This window comes from Schistocerca piceifrons, chromosome X (genome assembly GCF_021461385.2).
Source record: "Schistocerca piceifrons isolate TAMUIC-IGC-003096 chromosome X, iqSchPice1.1, whole genome shotgun sequence".
In the NCBI taxonomy this organism is placed as follows: Eukaryota; Metazoa; Arthropoda; class Insecta; order Orthoptera; family Acrididae; genus Schistocerca; species Schistocerca piceifrons.
Window position 1 is genome coordinate 517136098 of NC_060149.1, and position 20152 is coordinate 517156249.

Here is a 20152-nt window from a genome sequence, read left to right on the forward strand (position 1 = left end):
GTTTCACATACTGAGTAGTTTATCACACCAGGAGGCCGTATTTTACCTTCCACTTGTACAGGGTGTGGTGTGGTAACTTCTTTATTTAAAAAAACAATCATAAATCAGAAAGTATTAGAGACATCAATTTAATTCTTTTTTTATTTACAAAGAGTAACATCTAAAGTTTTGTTTCATTAAGTTTTGAAAATGATATCTCGAAGATGGCATCCGTTCTGCTCAATGAATTTGTAGAGTCGAAATCAGAAGTTTTGGTCCACTTTTTCTAACATGTCTCTGTCGATGCTGGCAATATCAACATGAATATTGTTCCATAGCTCAGCCAGGGTCTGTGGACAATTGGTATACAGCAATGATTTGAGAGAGCCCCATAAGAAAAAGTCGCATGGCACTAAATCTAGCAAGTGTGCTGGCCATTGGAGATCACCCCTCAAAGATATGAGACGATCGGGGACGTGTTCGTGCAACATGGTCATCGATGTTCGTGTCGTGTGAGCTGTAGTGCCATCTTGTTGGAACCAAACATGACCCACATCCATTTCTTAAAGTTCTAGAATAAGAAACTGCTGAATCATCTGAACGCAACGCTCAGAAATGACCGTATCTGCCTTATCATTCTCTTCAAAAACCCATGGACCAATAAATCCAATTTTAGACAGTGCACACCAAACAGTTACACATTCTGTATGCAGGGGCTGTTCATTAAGTTCTCGGTGGTTCGTGCAACTCCAATACTGCACATTTTGTTTATTCATGCAGCCAGACAAATGAAAATGTGCCTCATTGCTGAATAACACTAAGGCGTCATGAGGCAGCTCACCTATCAAGGCTTCACACTTATTTTTTCGTGAAACAAAATCACGTCGATGACCTGTGTGCACCACTGACAGTTTATATGGACGAAATTTCATCTCTTCATGAATAATTCGTCTCACTGTGCATTCATAAATTGCAAGGGAAGCTGCATGTTTGTGTGCAGATCGCTAGCAGGAATTCAAAATCGACATCCTTACCCCTCTGCATGTTTTCTGGAGTTCTGGTGGTTCTTGAAGATCCTGATTTCTTTTTCTGCACACTTCCAGTATCCATAAAGGTATCTACATACATAACAGTTTATTTCCCATCAGGACCATGACCTGCAGGCGCAATATTGAACTGTTTCCTGAATGCATGTCGAATCACAGCCGTGTGTGTTGCGTGTTTCAAATAAGGAAGTTCCCGCACTGCACCCTGCACTTTCGTACTGTTGCTTTGTTTGTTGATGTGTTCGCCACACACTGCTTTGCAGGTATTCAAATATTTCACTGTTCTGCATCTTTAAACAAGTGCATACGTTTTCTCATGTCTTCTTGTCCCCGATATGGATGTATATTTAGTTTTTACATAGTTTTCAAATATTTTTACGTTTTTAGGATTTTCTGTGGTGCTTGTATTGGAAAGGCTGTTTGGTCATTAAATATCCAGTCCAAATGGTCCACTTCTTATTTTTAAGGTATTTGAGCATGTTGATCCCTCTTATTACTTCACCATTTTTTACTACTTTGTGCTTGCTTTTGCAATGTTCAGTTGTGACTTTGTTGTGGTTTATGTTATGCTATATAATGAATGACTTCAGGTGCCACTTTTATTTTCATTTTAAATGCATGGTTTTGGGTCTGGTTCATTAGTGACTGGATATGTGGTTCCAGTGGAGAGTTTTCCAGGATGAAGTGCCTGTTTGTGCACAATTTGATTTTACACTGGTGTTTCCTTATCACAGTGTAGTTTAGGTGTGGAGAGTTTTAATATATGAATTATGCATTTTGTCTAGCATTACTTTCATGTTGACTGCAACTGGGTACGCGATGGATGTCACCACCTTTAAATAGGTTAGAAAGGACATGAGGGAATGTGCTTGGCTTTTGTGAAGTTTGTGTAAGTTATTGTCCGAGTTCCCCATCTTAAGGACTCTTCAGAGTTCATTTTCTTGCTCTTATACATTAATACATAGGTGTCTCCTGGTTGCGTGCTGTTGGATTTTCATATGGATGTTTTGAAGTTCACGGTCCTGTATGTGTGTGTTCAAACAAACGGGCCTATTGGTTTTACTGATTTACTCCTACTAATAGGTTATTGTTACATATAAATAGAGTATTTGTGCACAAGATGTTCTTCGGTAACTGCTCGTCAATACGTATCACATATGTTACTTTTAAGTCCGTGAGTACATAGTGACAGAGGAGGTCCCTAAAGTTGGCAAAATTGTTATATGCCCATTACATTTCCTGAAATTAGAAGAAACATTAATGACTTATTTTGTTGTTACTCTGTAGATATTGCATATTTATGGCCTTTTACTTACAGGAGTTACGCATTCGCTTAATGATATACTATAACTGGGTTGCTATATAATAATATCAATGGAGCACTTTTTGTAGTTTCTTCCGACTTCAATTCCACTTGTATACTAAGTTTTAGACTGAGATTTACATTGTTTATATATTGGAGTTGATTAGAGAATATGTGATGTGACAGATGTTATTTCAGTGGGTTTCAATTGTCCAATGAACATTTGTTCATGAGGTTTCTTTTACATTTGTTTACTCTGCCTGTTTGATTTTATGCTATTAGGTTATCTCATTTTATGATTGGTATATCCCATATTCCTGTGTTTTCTGGTTAGGAAAATATGTGACTTCAGTTCCTTTGCTGGTTTAATTCATTGAATGTGTGGGCTCCCCTTGGGTACATTATGTCACTGAAGAAAGTAAGTGTGTGTGTGTGTGTGTGTGTGTGTGTGTGTGTGTGTGTGCATGCGTGCGCAAGAAACATAAATTAAGTGCTAAACTTTGTTCTGTAAGGGTATGAATAGTATATTTTTATTATGTAAGTTTATGATGTAATTTATCCCCATTTTGCTCACAAACTGTGATTTTTGTTGTTGGAATTCTCATTACACTTTACTAGCACGTTATATATGTTTCCATATTCAAGGGCGTTTCAACTGGTAGCATATTTTGAATAAATGACATATAAATTACAATACAGCTATTCATTTCAATTTTCATTATTCACGTAGAAGAAGAGTAAATCTGGATTACTCTCCACTGAGTGGGTTGACGGGGTCTACTGGGCTCACGCAGACCACTCTCGACAAAGTGTTACACCGAAAGAAGTCTCCAAGCTCAAATGTCTAGCAGCAAGAGAACAACAACTATAAGCACTGCAAAGAAGAACCATAATGAATCTCACAGGAAAAAAGATAGACAACACAGAGAAGTCAGGAGCTCTATTTCACACCAGTACCAACTGTTATACCTATTGCAGATATCATCATGGGTAAGAACAACCACTTTCCACCCTCCCCAGTGATGGAGCGGAGGAGATACATTGGTAAAATACTGCGTGCTCACGAGAGCCCTTCCACTGACAACAAACCTCACAAAAGTGAAAAAAAGCTGTGGTTTGAAAACCATGGAATGATCCTGAAATTTTGATTCAGTCTGCACACAAAGGAAATGCCATTGTACTACTTTCGCTGTCAGAGCAAAATCATGAAATGTACAACTTACTCAACGTTACAGCCTACAGAAAACAAAGTAGATTTGACCAGCAAAGTGAGAAGGAACATCATCGAACTTCTATGCTGGCAACTGGGGAAAAAGAGATCAACAAGCTTCGACCACGAGCTGCTGCACAGCCAAGGCTCTCTGGCTTACCAAAAATTCACTAACAATACATTTTTCTATGGTCTACTGTAAGCAATACAGGTGCAAGTATGTACCAGGTGGCCAAACATCTAATGGGACTACTAAGTAAGCCCTTACATCAGTGAGTGGCAGCATCACATCAGGAACTCCAGACATTTCATTCAACAGCTGCAGTAACTACGTCTTCATGTTGAGGACCTCATGGTGAGGTTTGATGCCGTCTCCCTCTTTACCAGAGGGACTCTTCTGATTCCATCAAGCTTATGAAGTAGAAATTCAACCTGAGAATGAAGTTGTCCTCACATCTCCCTTCTGCTCTTAGGCAGTGATTATTATAAACCAATAGGTGGCACCACCATGGGATGCTCTCTATCACTGGTTGTGGCAAACTTATTCATGGAGGATTTCAAAGAGTAGGCTTTGCAAACAGCTGCACTGATTTCTCCATGCTTTTCCAGGTATGTTGATGAAACATTTGTGGTGTGGCCACATGGGAGCTATATTGGAAAAATGCCGCGTGCTCACGAGAGCCCTTCCACTGAAAACAAACCTCACAAAAGTGAAGAAAGCTGTGATTTGAGAACTACGTAATAACCCTGAAATTTTGATTCAGTCTGCAGACAAAGGAATTTCTCCAATATCTGAATTCTCAACACCCCAGCATCAAATTCACTATGCAGGTGCAAAAGAATGGCAAATTCCCCTTTTGTGGATGTCTTAGCCAAGTGAGGAGCCTACGGCACTATGGGAGACAGTGAATACAGGAAATCCATCAACGCAAATTTGTTTTTCCACACCTCCAACTGCCACAATCCTTCACAGCATGAACATGTGCTATGTACATTGGTCCACAGAACCTGTGTACTAGTAGACGAAGGAAGCCTACCATTGTAGTCATTTTGAGACTGTTCTAAAGGGGCTACTGAAATACACATGGCCAACAGAGAAAGCAGCTGCACTCAGCCAGCTTTCGAACAATATCACTCAAGTGACTTCCACACCCTACAGTGGCAGCAGAAGCAGCGAGGGATCAGAGTTCACACCCAGTATTTGGTGGGCATGCAACCAGGTAGTGGGGGAAGGAGTGGGGAGTGACAGGAGTACAAAAGAAGCACAATGTTGCAAAGACACTGATCATGTACGGATAACAGCGACGACATTTCATGGCATGGCACCAATGAGGCCTTAGTAGGTAACTGGACAGAGTTGGCATTACAACTGCATACATAAGTCACCTAATTCCCATAAATTCCGGGCAGCGCAGCAATGAGCTTCAACGCCACATTCAATCACATCCCAGATGTGTTCAATCAGGTTCAGATAAGGCAAGTTGTGGATGGCCAGCAACCAACCACAACTTGCCACTGTGTTTCTTGAACCATTCCATCATGCTCCTGGCCTTGTGACATGATGCATTATCTTGCTGAAAAACACCACTGCCATCGGGAAAAATGATCGTCATGAAGAGGTGTACGTGGTCTGCAACCTGTGTACGATACTCCTTGCTCGTCATGGTGCATTGCATGAATTCCATGTGAATATTCTCCCCACCATAATGGAGCCACTGACAGCTTATCTCAGTGCCGCAGTAGAGGTGTCAAGGAGCTGTTACCCTGGGAGACAACAGATTCACACCCTCCAATTGGCATGATGAAGAAGGTATCGGAATTAATCAGACCACGCAATGCTCTGCTACTTCGCCAACGTCCAGTGCCAGTAGTCACATGCGCATTTCAGTCATAGCTGCCAATGTAGTGATGTTAACACTGGCATATACATGGGTCATCAGCTGCAGAGGCCGAACGTTAGGAGTGTTCGGTGCACTCTTGTGTTTAGATACCCTTGTAACCAGCCCAGCATTAATGCTGGATGTTAGTTCTGCTACAGTTTGCTGCCTGTCCCATTTTACCATTCTAGCAAGCTTGTGATGTCTAACATCTACAATGATGGATGACCCCCCAACCCCATATCTTGATGTTGTTTCACCATATGTTGAAGACACTGACCACTGCACTCCTCGAGCACTTGACAAGGCATGCAGTTTTCAAAATGCTACTAACAAGCTTTCACGCCATCACAATCTGCTCTTGGTCGAACTCATATAGAATGCTCATCTTCCTCATTCTCTGCACAGACAGCACGCTTACTGGTACAGTATGCACCATGCGTGTGTCTTGACTAGCAGTCATTCCTTGTCAGGTGATGCTGCTATCGCCTCAATAGGTCTGTATTCATAGTAGGTTGGTGGTCATTATATTCTGGCTGATCAGTGTATTATGTTACTTAAACACCTGAACCTGGCTGGACACCTCAGAGCAGTGCAAACAAATCTCTGAATCATTTTGTAAAGATCCTGTGATCAAATAGGATGCTTATTCTTGGTTATTCGGGTAAATACAGTGAAAAGTGTGTGTCTACCCCCCACCCCATAACATACCTGATCTTGAAATTACTCAACCTCTTCACATCTTATTCTTATGACGAACAACATTCCAACAGGCAACTGAACAAGACCCTGAGGGGCAACTGCCACACTGTGTGAATGAAACTGATTCATTTCTTTACCAGGTGGTTAAGATCAATTTTGACCTAGCACCAAATGCTCAACCTTTTTTTATATCACGTAGTTTCCACCAACTGCAAGCCTTCCCAACATGAAGACTCAGAGTCTGGTGACTGCTGCTGATTTAAACCCAAAAGATTACTGAAAATGCTAGATCTTACGGCAGCCCTCACCTTCAATCTTTCTAAATAAAACGAAGAACTAAAATGAATAAATAAATATTAACTTTGGCCTCAGTTGTTGCTGCTCTGTACAAATGATTTTAGTCTTCAGGCGAATTTTTTACAAGTCTGTATTAACTGCATCAGAGATCATTACCATGATGGAAGATCAATCAAACACTGAAGTCAATCCTAAAAGAGACAGATCGACATTCACGCTCACTTCGGAATAACAAAAAAATGGTTATAAAATATTTCTTCCATTTCCAAACCATGAATAGACCTACTAATATCCTGCACAGGATGACCATAAAGGCATTTCCTTATTGAATAATATATTCCCCATGGCTGTAATATTTTTCTTTGAAGAGTAACAATAGGCTTTAACCAAATAATCCTTGCAACTTTCATAAATGTGTGGTGGGTATCTTTGTGAAAGAGATTTTTCAGATCACTAAACCAGGAGAAAAGAAAAGTCATAATATTTGTCTTAATAGAGAAGTGGAGTGCTGAGGCATGAGAAAGGGGACAATACAGCACAACGGTACATCTTTGCATTCAGTTAGTTGGGAAAAAAAAGAGGTCTTATCTAGCCTGCCCACATTCACAAAGAACTGGTGGTTCGAAGCACATATTTAAGGAGGCTCAGCTGTTCTGGCCCTCTTCAAGGTCTCTTTCTCAACAATCAAAGAACACTTCCCCATTTGCGTAACTGATGCTGTACACTCTTTGTCCAAGTACCAATTGGAAAAGATCACACACTATCTACTGATCAAACAAGCACATTTTTATCAGTGCAACACGTTAAGATGGGCTGTAATCTTAGTGCCAACACATTCAAGTAGACTGTCACACAGTAGAAGATGACATAATTATGTTAAGAACTACAGCTTGGTGAACACACACACACACACACACACACACACACACACACACAAGGCATGTGATGCTGTAAGGAAAGTTTATTACAGGAGCAGAGATGAAAGACCAATCATTGTAGCAAAAATCAAGGCCACAAATGGGGATATCCAATGCCAAAAGCAGCTTTGACAAAGGGCAAAGTATTATGGCACGGTCTTGGGAATGAAAATCTCAGAAACTGCGTTGATAGCTGGCACTTGCATGCCAGTTTCATGACCACCTATGGAAAGGGGAAATCACAAGTATATAACTCAATTTACTGACCTAGTCTCTAAAAATAACAATTGCCATTGCCTAATTAGATCTTCAGTATAGCTCTCAGAGGCTACAGTACACTAAAAATTAATTTAGTACGCAGCAGGAGAGTTTAGCTACTAATGAAGTTTAGTTTAAAGAGTTGGTGGCCAAATCCTATTACAATGGAAAGTTTCTTAGCACAAGCGAAGAATGTATATCTTACTGATAGTATCGAAGAAATAAAATCAGGCTTCGCCTCAGCACATCTTCAATGCAGTAGTGTAACTATATGTCTGCATTTTACGTGAGAAGCTTGTTATTACATCAAATATATGTTAATGATTTCTTATTCCATATCCATAAGAACCATTTCACTTAGAGTATGTCCTACCATCCTTGAGTAGCTCCTTGATCTACAGAACAAAATGTGTACGTAATCCACAGTAAGAAATGAGGTCATACTTTGGAAAATATAAAACTAAAACGCAAGAGTACACTGTTGTCTTCTGTGACATGTATTTCTGGCACAAGACATCTTTAAACATTGTATTACACAATTCAAGTGACCTCATTATCTCCACAGTAAATACATACAAACACTCTAACTCAACAAATATCAAGTGAAATAAACATACCAGCACCAAATGGTTGGCCCCCTTCCTTGTCCTCCACAGGTGTTCCTGGTTCAGAGGCAGCCACATCACTGTCTGCTCCTCCTGTAGCACTGTAACAGAAATACAAAAGTTAAAAAACCCACATGTACACACACACGAGGGAGGAAGGGAGGAAAATATTTTCATGCTGAAGGTAAGTCTCATTGATTAATATGGCACATTTAAGATGATTGTATGCACAACAGAATGTAGAGAAGAAAAATTGTGTTATCTATAATGTTAAGATTGTATGTACTTGCAATGCCCTGAGAAATAAAAAAAAAATTCCTCTAGATGAAAGGAAAATTTTGTAGTATTTATGTCATCACAGTTCCGTTAAGACATATACATTGTCCTATTGCCAATAAAAACTACTGCAGAATTCACGATAATCAGAATAGGATCACTCTACCAAACTTCAGCAAGGGGTAGATGGATTCATCAATGCATATGATGATTAATCACTAGACTGAAAATTATCTTAGTATGGGAACCTACAACTTCATGATGTGACTACAGACATGCCAGTTGTTTGCAACAGCTCAGTAAAATTAGTTTAAAATGTAGAAAGCAATGGATTAAGTAAACTAAGAACTACAGAAATGATAGTATTTCCTAGCAGATTACAGGACTTCCAACTAAAACTTAGTCTTCCATTGACAAGTTGGTTACAGATGGATCTATTACACCTTGACTTACAATCTGCCCACGAAGCTTGACGTGTGAAGTTTAGGAAGTAGTACATAAGTCCTAGCAGAAGTTCTGCATTCACCACACACAATATTTGTCATATTGCAAGACTCAGAACTTACAACTATTTTGTGAAGAAATTACTCTGATTACAATACTACAATTTAAATAGTGTGTTTCACTCCTAACAGGCAACAGCGTAACAATAGAACTATATGTAATGACTGGAGCAAACTAAATATAACAATACTACTTCAGATCTTTAATACAGAGATTACTTGATATTTGAAGTAATTACATGTAGTTATTAACTCAATGTGCAATAAATGGCCATTGCATCCAGTCCTTATCCATTTGAAGAACACTATTTTCTAGCTTACCTCCAGAACTTACTAGATTAAAATTGTATTAGACAGTCCACTGCACTGACAGGTTTTTTGTCCTTACTGGAGCCAACGTGGTCTAATTTTAGAAAAGTTTCCCATAACCATCACACATTTTGCTGAAATTTTGTGAGAGCATTGACACATGTCATCAGCACAGTTTTACTTTTGCCAATATAATACTTCCAGGGATATAGTCATTTGTTTAATTACACAGTTCAACTACCGAAAGTACATCCTCCATTCTCCCCCCACATACACATACATTTTCGGCTATGTTGAGACACAATGTCTCCAGCAATATTTTCTTGAAAGAAACAAAACTTGACTATCTCACGCAACTTTTCACATGCTCAAGTAAAATCATCAAAAAATTTCTGAGCAATTTTTATAGGGATAATTTTAACCAAAGTCAGCTGAAGAAAGACACACTTGAAAAAATAAATAAATAAAAATGTAAAATTAGCTTTTTATATCTCTGGAAGTACCTGCAGGATAAACCTGAAACTTTGTACGTAATAATTTACCAATACAAGGTTTTTTTTTTTTAATATAAAATTTCATTCTCTTACTGCATGCCAGCAATTTAAGACAAAGTTGATGATATTTTTAAAACGCCAAAATTGGCTATTTTTAGCCAACTTTTACAAAATAAAATTTTCTGAAACTGTTTTTATTAGAAAGATCATGTTCTAAACCACCAAAGAAACTAATTTTTTTCACAATGTGAGCACACAAGGCCCCAAAAAAATACAACAACAAGGTAGAGGTGCATTTAAAATAGGCCCATATTCCGCAATACTCAAATTAAATTTGAAATCTTTTTATTATGTTCTACAATTGCTTAGCACTCTATATAGGGAAGGCAACATCAGAAGTCCTGATGGTTAGGAAGTGAGATCGAGTCAGAACAACTATACAAACTTCAAAAAATGGGTGCATTTTTGTCACGACTTATCAGGACATATTTCAGCCTGTTTTCCGCTATGATAGCTACGGTATCAAACTAGCTGTGCATTACCAAGGCACTGGACATTATGTTGGTAAAACTGTTGCCTAACAGCTGAATAAACTGCTTTCAATCTGTACACCATCATCACATTGTGCAAGTTTTGCAGAAGTTCTTATGAGTCTGCCTGACTTTTTTTTGCAAAGGACTCACATTATAGACCATTTTGAGTTCTTTTATTGTGCAATGCTATTGACATACTAGTTTAACTCCAGTTTAAATTATAGCATATTTTGTGTTTGCATAGTTTACACTTTATGGGAACTGATGAAAAATTGTGTAAATATGTTGCTATGGTCCATGGTGGCTTAACTACTGCTGGTGACTTTTAAAGTGAGAAAACCAGCATTCCCATCACCATAGGGGCCACATCCAATAGTCAGTCATCAGCTGTTACCGGTCAGTTTCTTTACCACAGGTTTCAAAGCCTGATAAGGGTTTCTTTACGCAGGATCCCAAAGCCGGATGATCTCTTTCTTTAAGTGTCAGAGGACAAAGTTCAAAGAGGTCTCTTTTAGGATCCTAAGCTTAGGTTTCTTTCAAGCTACTTTAACTTTTTACAGGTTTCATTAATTTGCTGTAGGATGTCATGAGGAATGACTGCAATAACGTGCTATTATGGAACACTAGGCTTGTGGCCTTTGATGGCAAATAAAACGAATTTGCTGGGCCATGTTAGTGCATGACACTTATTACAGCATCCTCCCTCTTCTTCTTTGGGGAAGTTTCATGGATATTTCCAATCAACCACACTTTTTCATAAATGCTTGCAGAATATTGCCCTGATTGGAAGTCTGATGTTAATGTATCTTCTCCACTATTGTCACTAATTATACCCAGAAAAGATTATTCATCATTTGAAAATCTGCTAACCTGAATTGTTGCATCATTATTTGGAAAAAAATGATATTTTCTCTAGTTCCTGCTAAAGTATGACCACGTTATAACCACTCTTCTCTTAAAACTTTACTCCGATCACTTTCTTCTTTGCTGATGAAAACAAATTTAATGCCGTTAATGCTCTCAGTGCAGAAGAGAAACATATCAGACCTCCAGCCAGGAAAATAGGCTGCATGCATTTATGGAAGGGTGTGGAGAGCTGGAAATATCCGAGACTGCTGCTGAGCTTTATGCACCCACATGGCCCAGGAAATTCATTTTATTGGTCATCAAGAGGTGACACAGCACCCTCACTGACATCTGGTTGACAGTATAGTTTTCCTGATGACGTTCTACAGAAAATTAATGAAACCTGTAAAATTTCATGTAGCTTGAAGGTAACAACATGTTTTGGATCCTAAAACAGGCATTTTCTGGATTTTTCCTCTGACACTTCTAGAAATATATCATCAGGCTTGGGATCCTGTGTGAAGACAGGCTTGGGAACTTGTGGTACAGAAATCCATCAGTGGCTGCCAATGCACAGCTACTGGGTGTAGCCCCTATGGTGATGGGAATGCTAATTTTCTCACTTTAAAAGAAACCAACAGTGATTAAGCCACCTTGGACCAGAGCAACACAATTTTTCATCAGCTCACATAAACTGAAAACTATGCAGACACAAAATTTGCTATACTTTAAACCGGAATTAAACTAGTATGTAAAAGAAAAGGTAGGCTGCTATGAACATCCCAGGACTTACACAATGTGATAACAGTGTACAACTTTAAGGCAATTTATACAGAGAGAGAGAGAGAGAGAGAGAGAGAGAGAGAGAGAGAGAGAGAGAGAGAGTGTGTGTGTGTGTGTGTGTGTGTGTGTGTGTGTGTGTGCCTGATATGTCATAATGAATCATGACAAAACGACACCCATTTCTTGATGTTTATACAGTGGAACGACTATCTCACTTCTTAGTCATCAGGACTTGATATTACCTTCCCCCAGAGAGTGTTAAGCAATTGTAGAATGTAACACAACACGTCAGATTTAATCCGAGTACCAGCAGAATATAGGCATATTTTAAATGCACCCCCACCTTCTCATTGTCTTTTTTTTTTTTGGGGGGGGGGGGGGGCTCTTATGTGTACACTGCAAAACCAAATTAGTGTTTTAGTTGGTTTAGAGCACGGACTTTCCAATGAAATTGGTTCAAAAGAGTCTGTAGAAGACTATTTAGCGAAAGTGGGCTACAAATTAACATTTTTGGCATTTTTAAAATATCATGAACTTTGCATTCAATCTGTAAACTACTTGAAAGCAGTAGTAGAACGAAATTTTATATTCTAAAACCCTGTATTGGTAACTTACTATGTGCAAAGTTTCATGATTATCCTGCAGTTACTTCCAGAGATATAAAAAGCTAAATTTCATGTCTTTTTCAAAGATCTGTTTTTTCATCCTACTTTGGTTTAAATTATCCATATAAAAAAATATTTATTGAGCAGTTTTATGACTTTTGCTTCAGGGTGAATAAGTTGTACAAGATGGCATAGTTTTGTTTCTTTCAAGATAATACTGCTGGAGATGGTATGTCTCCAAGTTGTCGAAAATTCAGAAGTGGGCTTTCGATAGTTGCGCTACGGGCTCAAGAAAGTGATGATCTCTGGAAACATTACACTGGTGAATACAAAACTTTACCAATATTCACTGGCAACATGTGTGAATGTTCATACAAAATTTCAGAAAAATCCATGCTAGTCGTATCAGACCCTCTAGAGTCTAGACCCTATAGCTGACGATGATACATTTATAGTCTTGAGTGACAAAGTAAACAGAGTTTCCTTAGTGCACAAACACCAGCTCAAAGTTCTGCTACATTATCTATGGGCACTGCATGTACTAAGCATAATTATATTACCAATAATATCAACCAGAATACTGGGCAATTTCCTTTTGCTCTCCAGGGCAAACACTCTCATAAAAATGTTCATGGTAAACAAATCCACCACAATTTTAAAATACTTTGGTCAATAAAGTCTTGCACGATAAAAGTCGCTATGCATTACCACGATTTCTTAGTCGACCCACCATCGGACGAGTCTGAAATCAGAAGTAAAACAACGTACTTCATTAAGCAATTATGAATTTCTTAAACGACTGAAGATGGAGATTAAGAAACTGAAAAACAGATAAAGTGGTTTGACATGGAGAGGAGCTAAGGTACAAGAATGTACAAACACCAAAAAAAGTGCAGAAGAAATATACCCAACAACCGAAAGTCATGGCACTCCATTACGAGATATGTTCACCTTAACAAACAAGTAACAAAAAATAGCATGATTAACAACAGAATAAGTGCAATAATACTTGTATTCATCTTAATTTTTTTTAGTTTCTTGAAATGTTTTAGAAATTTTTTCATCTTTCAAATGCATTATCTTTTTAACTTCATCGGTTCATGACCTGTCATTTGTTATGTTAGAACTCTTCAGTAATTGGATTTATATTTGCCAGTTTTATTTTTTAAATGTTTTACCTTTTAATTTCACTGGTTTACAACCCGTTGCGTGTTATGTTTGTACTTTCCTGCTTTTGATGCAGATTTTGGTAAATTGTATGTGTCTCAGCATTTGGCTCATGCTGTTAGTTATATTAGGATTCTGTGTCTTATGGATTGCTTTGTTGCACATATTCTGTTACTAGTCATGCTGCTTTTTCCAATTTGTTTATTAACGTGAACATCTTTTGTAATGGACCGCCATTACCTATATTGCTTCTGTATTTTTTTGGCATTCGTACATGCTTATACCTTAGTTTCTCTCTCTGTCACGTTATGCCCTTCCATCACAGTGTTTACCACAAATATGGCCTGTGGTGTTACTGTTCAGTCTGCTTGCCGTGTCGCAGCCACAATTTGAGATATTATTTGACAGTCCACTTATGACAGATGTTTGCTTATCAACTGTTAGCTCATAGACATGATGCCCCACCACTTCTAGGTAGATTATTGTTGAAACATTTTCTCTCTTTCAGTTTTTAATTGTCAATCTTTAATTGTTTAAAAATTTCTTAATCGCTAAATGGAGTAGGTTAGAGCTGTTATTTTACTTCAGATTTCAGATACACCCGATGATGGAGCTAAGACCCCAAAACCGTGGTTGCCTATAGCGGCTTATGTCATGCAAGGCTTGAGTGTCCCACAAATAAAAATTTTGACACATGTAAAATACAGAATCTGGCTTGCTTCAAAATTTATCAAGCCAACACCCATCCAGTTATCCACAACTAATGTAGGTGAACGTGACAAAGTTTGCTGCATTAACAAATGCCTCCATGAGCTGATATTGTGTATCAAGGCAACCTCTTTGTGCATTACTTGTAGGTGGGTCATTATGATGCACCTTCTGGTGGACATCTTACCAGTATTACAATCCTTGCTGTGTAAGTGGTGCATCTGTTGCATACACAGCCTTAGCAATACTTTACTCTGCTACTACATACATGACAGTGACTGAACATCAACAGTATAAGTAATGGTACCTCAGCTTCAATGGTTTCGCAGATGACCATGTGCTCACCAACACAGAATGCCTAGGTTCAACACTACCTCTTTCGACTTCTTATTAGCATTGGCTATATTGAAGCCAAGAGTTTAATAGGCTGGAGGTATTTAACAGTCATCTACATGCCTTCACAGCTGCAATTCAAGTGTGTAACAGTGCATTTTATCACAATATTTGCATCTAGCTCCTCAATTTCAATCTACAGTTAGTGTATCATACATATTCCATATATTGTCGTGAGGCAACATCGCTGTAGAACACTAGTTAACTACAATAGCCATTGACACTGCAGCAAATAAGCATGTCATTTGGAAAGAAGTTTTACATACATTATCTATCTCTAGCAATTTCTCTAACAAGGGCTTGTGTATGTGTGTTCTGTTAGCCCAAGAACATATTGTTAGATTTGTAGACTGACCTGTTTCACAACAATTCCAAAATCATGTGGACCAAAATTATAATCATTTAATATGGTTTTATATGTCTAAATATGACGATTAATCATGTACAAAGAATCTTGCCTCATTGAGTTGCCGAAGTTCTACAATGAACCGATCACTGAAAAATCGATTTATACCATCATTTATTTGGCATTTCGGCCACTAGGACAGCATGTCTGACCATCTACATTACACACACACTCTACGAACCATTGCTAACAACCTGAGCAAGGGTGTATTGTACCACACGTTAGTATTTCTTCCCATTCCATTCGACTACCAAGCAGGGAAAGAATGAATGAAAGCTTGGATGCCTCTGTGCATGTTAAAATTAGACTAATCTTGTCTTTGCATTCCTGATGGGGCCTGAAGTCAATTCCTGGGTTCTTCACTTAATATTGGTTCTTGGATCTTTGTGATTAGGCTTTCACAGGATACCTGGTGTCTGAAAATTCTGTTTCATTTCAGTATTTTTGTGGTGCTCTCCTGTGGGTCAGACAGACTTTTGACTATTCACACTGTCTTCCTTTGTCTACATTATAGTAAATTCACTGTTGGTACGCGTCCCACACTTGAGCAACATTCTAAGATACAACACGTAAGAGTTTTGGGAGTAATTTCCTTTGTAGACTACCTACAAGTTCCCAGTATCCTGCCGTGAACCAACGCCTGCTACCTGCTGCTTAAGCCTATGTCATCATTCCATTTCATATTCCCCACAAAACATTAAACCCAGGTACTTGCATGAATGTAATTCCAACTGTGACATACCTATTGTTGTCACACAATACGAATCTGTTCTGTGACACAATTTTACAATGCACCATTTTCTGATCTTATCAAGATGCGACTCGATATTTGTGCAGCTTTTCTCAGACAGCAATTCATTGCATCACCTATACGAAGTCTGAGGTCAAGAGCATACGCAGGATCTAAGTTTCAATGGGAGCATCCTTATTAGTTTATGGTGAATGGCAAAATGGTTTTAGAATTTTACCACAAATAGATATGGACATACCTGCTACTAGTTAGTATCCTTAACATGCTTCATCTTTCTTTCAACTAATACTGCTTTGGTATGGTGTGTGATGAGCCACAATGTGAGCTGAGATTGAGAAGATCCTTTTCTATGAGGAGGGCAGGAAGGTTCAGTACACCACCCTGGAGCATGACTGAAGCTAACTCAGTATCTGTTGTTGATTTTCAATCTAAGATAACATGCGGAGTCCTCCCTACAAACTTAACTTCAATTCAGTCACAAATTTTCAACTTCTGAGTGCAGTATTTTGTTTGAGGGATCTACAGTATATTATGGTTAAAATGGGGGATAACTTTGTTGAAAGTTCTGTATTGAATATTATGGGTAGCCTATTAGACGGTGAAACAGTGTTCAGTTTCAATTATTTCAACTGTTTCTGAATGCCCATGACACTAATACTTATATTATCCACCTTTCCAGTGAAATGCACATTACACTGAGATAACAGTCTTGCAACTTCTTTTATTGAAGACTTGAAAATGGACTTCAAAATTGTGCTTAGGGTTTGATCAAATTTATTTCTGTTCCTGTAGCATTTAGGAGTGTCTACACACTAGCTTTCGTGCCACTGACAGCTTTTTCACATGACCTGAATTTCTTTGTATTCTGCAAGAGGTCTTTCGATGTTGTTCTACTATGGTACTATGAGCAGTAGAAGCTGTTCCTTTTGAAGTTTCTTCACAGTGGATGTATACTAATTAGTCCGCCCTCCAATCATGAACTGTTCTACATATACATATCTGTCGATTGATTGGTCAACTATTCTTCAGACTAGAGCCACATTTCCTGTACTTGCTGGACTCCAGGGCTAAGTCATTTGAGTTTTCATTTCAGATTCGATGTGGCTGTCTCTCTGCCTAGATTATTGAACATAGAAATGTTTCTACTTGTTTTTAGTTCATCTTTGTAATGTATGCATTGGCATTACAACTGCTTCATGTTGACCGATACAAGTTTCCAAGTGGCCATCATGAAAGAGGGGATTGTCCCCCTAATGAATAAGCTTCCAAACTATTTTTTTGTAATTACTTTTCAGAGAAAACGTTTAGTATGTTTTGTATGATATGTTGTCATCTGACAAATTGCAACTATTAACATGAATTACAACTTTGTAGTACCTATGGCTGTAGTAGCACTAATAATGCATGTTCAATTTGTCATATGGAAAATGGCTGCACCATCAATACAAAATTCCAATCATCACACAGTAGTGAGTACTTGCACACTGTTTTCACCATTTACATACAGGAAGTTATTTATGGTGATCCATGTGGTAAGAAAGTGTTCAGCTTCTCTCCATGTACCCAAGAGTTACAGTCCTCCTTGTGTTCAGGACATGTTCAGATCCGCCGCACTCATAAGTTGATTCTTAAGTTTTGTGAGCACCTTTTCTCTTCAAAAGTTTATGGAATTATGGTACTTATAGCATAGCTGATTTATTAGTCAAGCTTTATAAAGGGAAAAAAATCACGGAAAAAAAATGTGTGTTATTAAACCAGCTGTGGGTTTGTGTCTCTGACTGTTCACCTTGAATTATTACTGTGAGTTATCTAACTAGTAACCAGGCTCATTAATGAAGAAGGCATTGGCTGGACAAACTTCATAAGTAGCTTTTGATATCCCACTTTGTCCTCTTACTTCTCTATTGGCATCTACATGTGTTCAACCGTTGCCCACCCCGAAATTCGCTAACATAGTTATATTTCTATGGTCAAATGATATTCCTACCCCTTAGCTTACTTTAACCACAGAAGGGAAGCAAGTCATATGCCACATCTATCTGAACTGTTTGAATTCTGATCTGTGTGATTTATATCTTGTGTTTCTGTAGTCTAATCAAACCACTCTTGTTAACTGTTGAATGGATTAAAGTCTAGGCTGGTAGTCTGGCTCACCTTCATTTTGCAAGCTAATGCATTCACGTGACACACACACACTTATTGCATGCTGAAGTATTACCTCTTATGCTAGCTTCCAGACCTTTGTCTTTCAATCTAAAACTATAGAGTATTTGCCACTGTAGTTCTGTTTTATTATTTATTGTGTTTAAAACACAGTTGGTATTAAATCACTTCCTCAAATTTTCCACTTCACTACGGAAACCCATAATTGATGTCAAGAACACTGCACATGCATTTGCAAATGCCAATTTATCTCCATGTTTTACTCGGTCACAAGATATAGAAGCCAAGGAAGATCATCTTTCACTCACCGTGGTAAAATTTGTAACATAGTAATTTATTCCACGCCCATCACTAAAAATATACAGAATCAAAACAAAACTGTTTCTGAAAGAAACCATTTACAAAACATGTGCAAAAGTAGTAACATGCCAGAAAGCAAGCTACTACAGGTAATGCAAACACTACTGCAGAACGTACAAGACCCTCAACACACAATCGCAGAATTTAAATAATCTTTGATAATAAAGGTTGTAGAAATGCTTCTCAATACTGCCACTGTAAATTTGGAGGGCCATGCTACCTTATTTCATTTCAACTCTCACCGTAAGCTATGCTACACACTATCATTTAGAGCAATCACAAGACCACTAAAAGGCTAGTTTAGCTTGTAACTGATGAGTTATTTTTATAACTAGAAAATCTAAAGAGAAATATGTAACACAGCTCAATTTCACACACACTTAATCCAGAGAAAACTGCACCAAACGCTTATTATTTAATGGTAATGTTATATGAAAATGTAAGTTGAACAACATGTTAACAATGTGGTGCTTATGCTGGCCTTCTTTGTAAGTTGAGTGTTGATACATCTATGAAGTGTCCCCCATTAGCCTCTAAGCAAACAGTGGTAAAGCAGATTAAGAAAATGGATACCAGCATCTGTAAAAATGTATAACTATAAAAGAAAGAAGTTATCTGAAACAGTGTTGTTAATGAGGTTGTAAAATTAAGAGGAAGAGGCATGAAGTGGTTTCACAGACCAATCAATTTTAGCTATGGTTCCATTTGTATACTAATCACAGATGTTTTGTTACAATAACCAAATATGATCATGTTTCACATTGTGCCATTTACTAGCTTAAACTGAAGCCAATAAATTCCTTGAAGTAAGGCATGTGTAAACAAAGTTCCCAACGTCTTGCAAATTTATGTGTAAGTAAAGCTGAGACCTGTTACATGTTTCAAAAGCTAATAAGCTTATTATGTACTTTCCAGTACTGATTCAATGCATCATGACATTGAAAATTTCTCATTACTTGTGATTTTGTATTAATATGATTTTATAATTATGATATACATGTCAGCACCTTTGGCCATAATGTTAAGCTAGAATTTTGAGAGTTCAGTGTCTAAACACTGAGGCCCTTAAAAATGTTTGACTAGCTCAGTTGAAACAGGAATGAGAGAAACTGGGTAGAAACATTAATTTTAGTTTTTATTTATGAATTACGCTTTTTGTTACGAAACTTGACAAAATGATAATCAGAAACATATTGTTCCTGTGTTGCCACCTCACCTACCAACATATTCTGCTTGTCCGATTTCGCACACTCTTTGGGACTGAAGAATGAAACCTACAATTCAGATGTCTCCACATGTGATAACATCCAGATGAAACCAATGTTATTTTATCCTACCTACTGTAATTCATACTATACAATGTCAATTTATTTATTGTTCTTAATATTTGTACTAACATTCACAATGCTAATTAAAATCAACAAACCTGGAGTCATCATCTTCTTTGGTTTCTTGAGTTGTGTCCTGTGCTGGCTTCTCGGAAGTAGAAGTCTGCTGAGCAGGATCACTTGACTGATCTGATGGTTGCTGGCCTGTAGTTGCATTTGGGTCTGATGGGTCCCCCTTCCTTAGGCCTCCCAAAACACCAGACCCTAGCCAGCTTGTCATCTGGCTCTTTACATTCCCCAACATCTCCAGTTTGCTTCCTTTAGTCGGACTGC

At 38.0% G+C, this 20152-nt stretch overlaps 1 protein-coding gene across 3 annotated transcripts in view; it reads right to left on the reverse strand.

Annotated features, from left to right (window-relative positions):
• Positions 1–20152, reverse strand: part of LOC124721529 (synapse-associated protein 1) — a 289918-nt gene that overhangs the window by 137761 nt on the left and 132005 nt on the right. For all 3 annotated transcript variants that reach the window (XM_047246548.1, XM_047246547.1, XM_047246549.1), the window contains exons 2-3: positions 19918–20148; positions 8207–8295 (exon numbers count right to left, since the gene is read on the reverse strand). In XM_047246548.1, coding sequence (XP_047102504.1) covers positions 8207–8295; positions 19918–20148 — 320 coding nt within the window. The remainder of the gene's footprint in view (positions 1–8206; positions 8296–19917; positions 20149–20152) is intronic.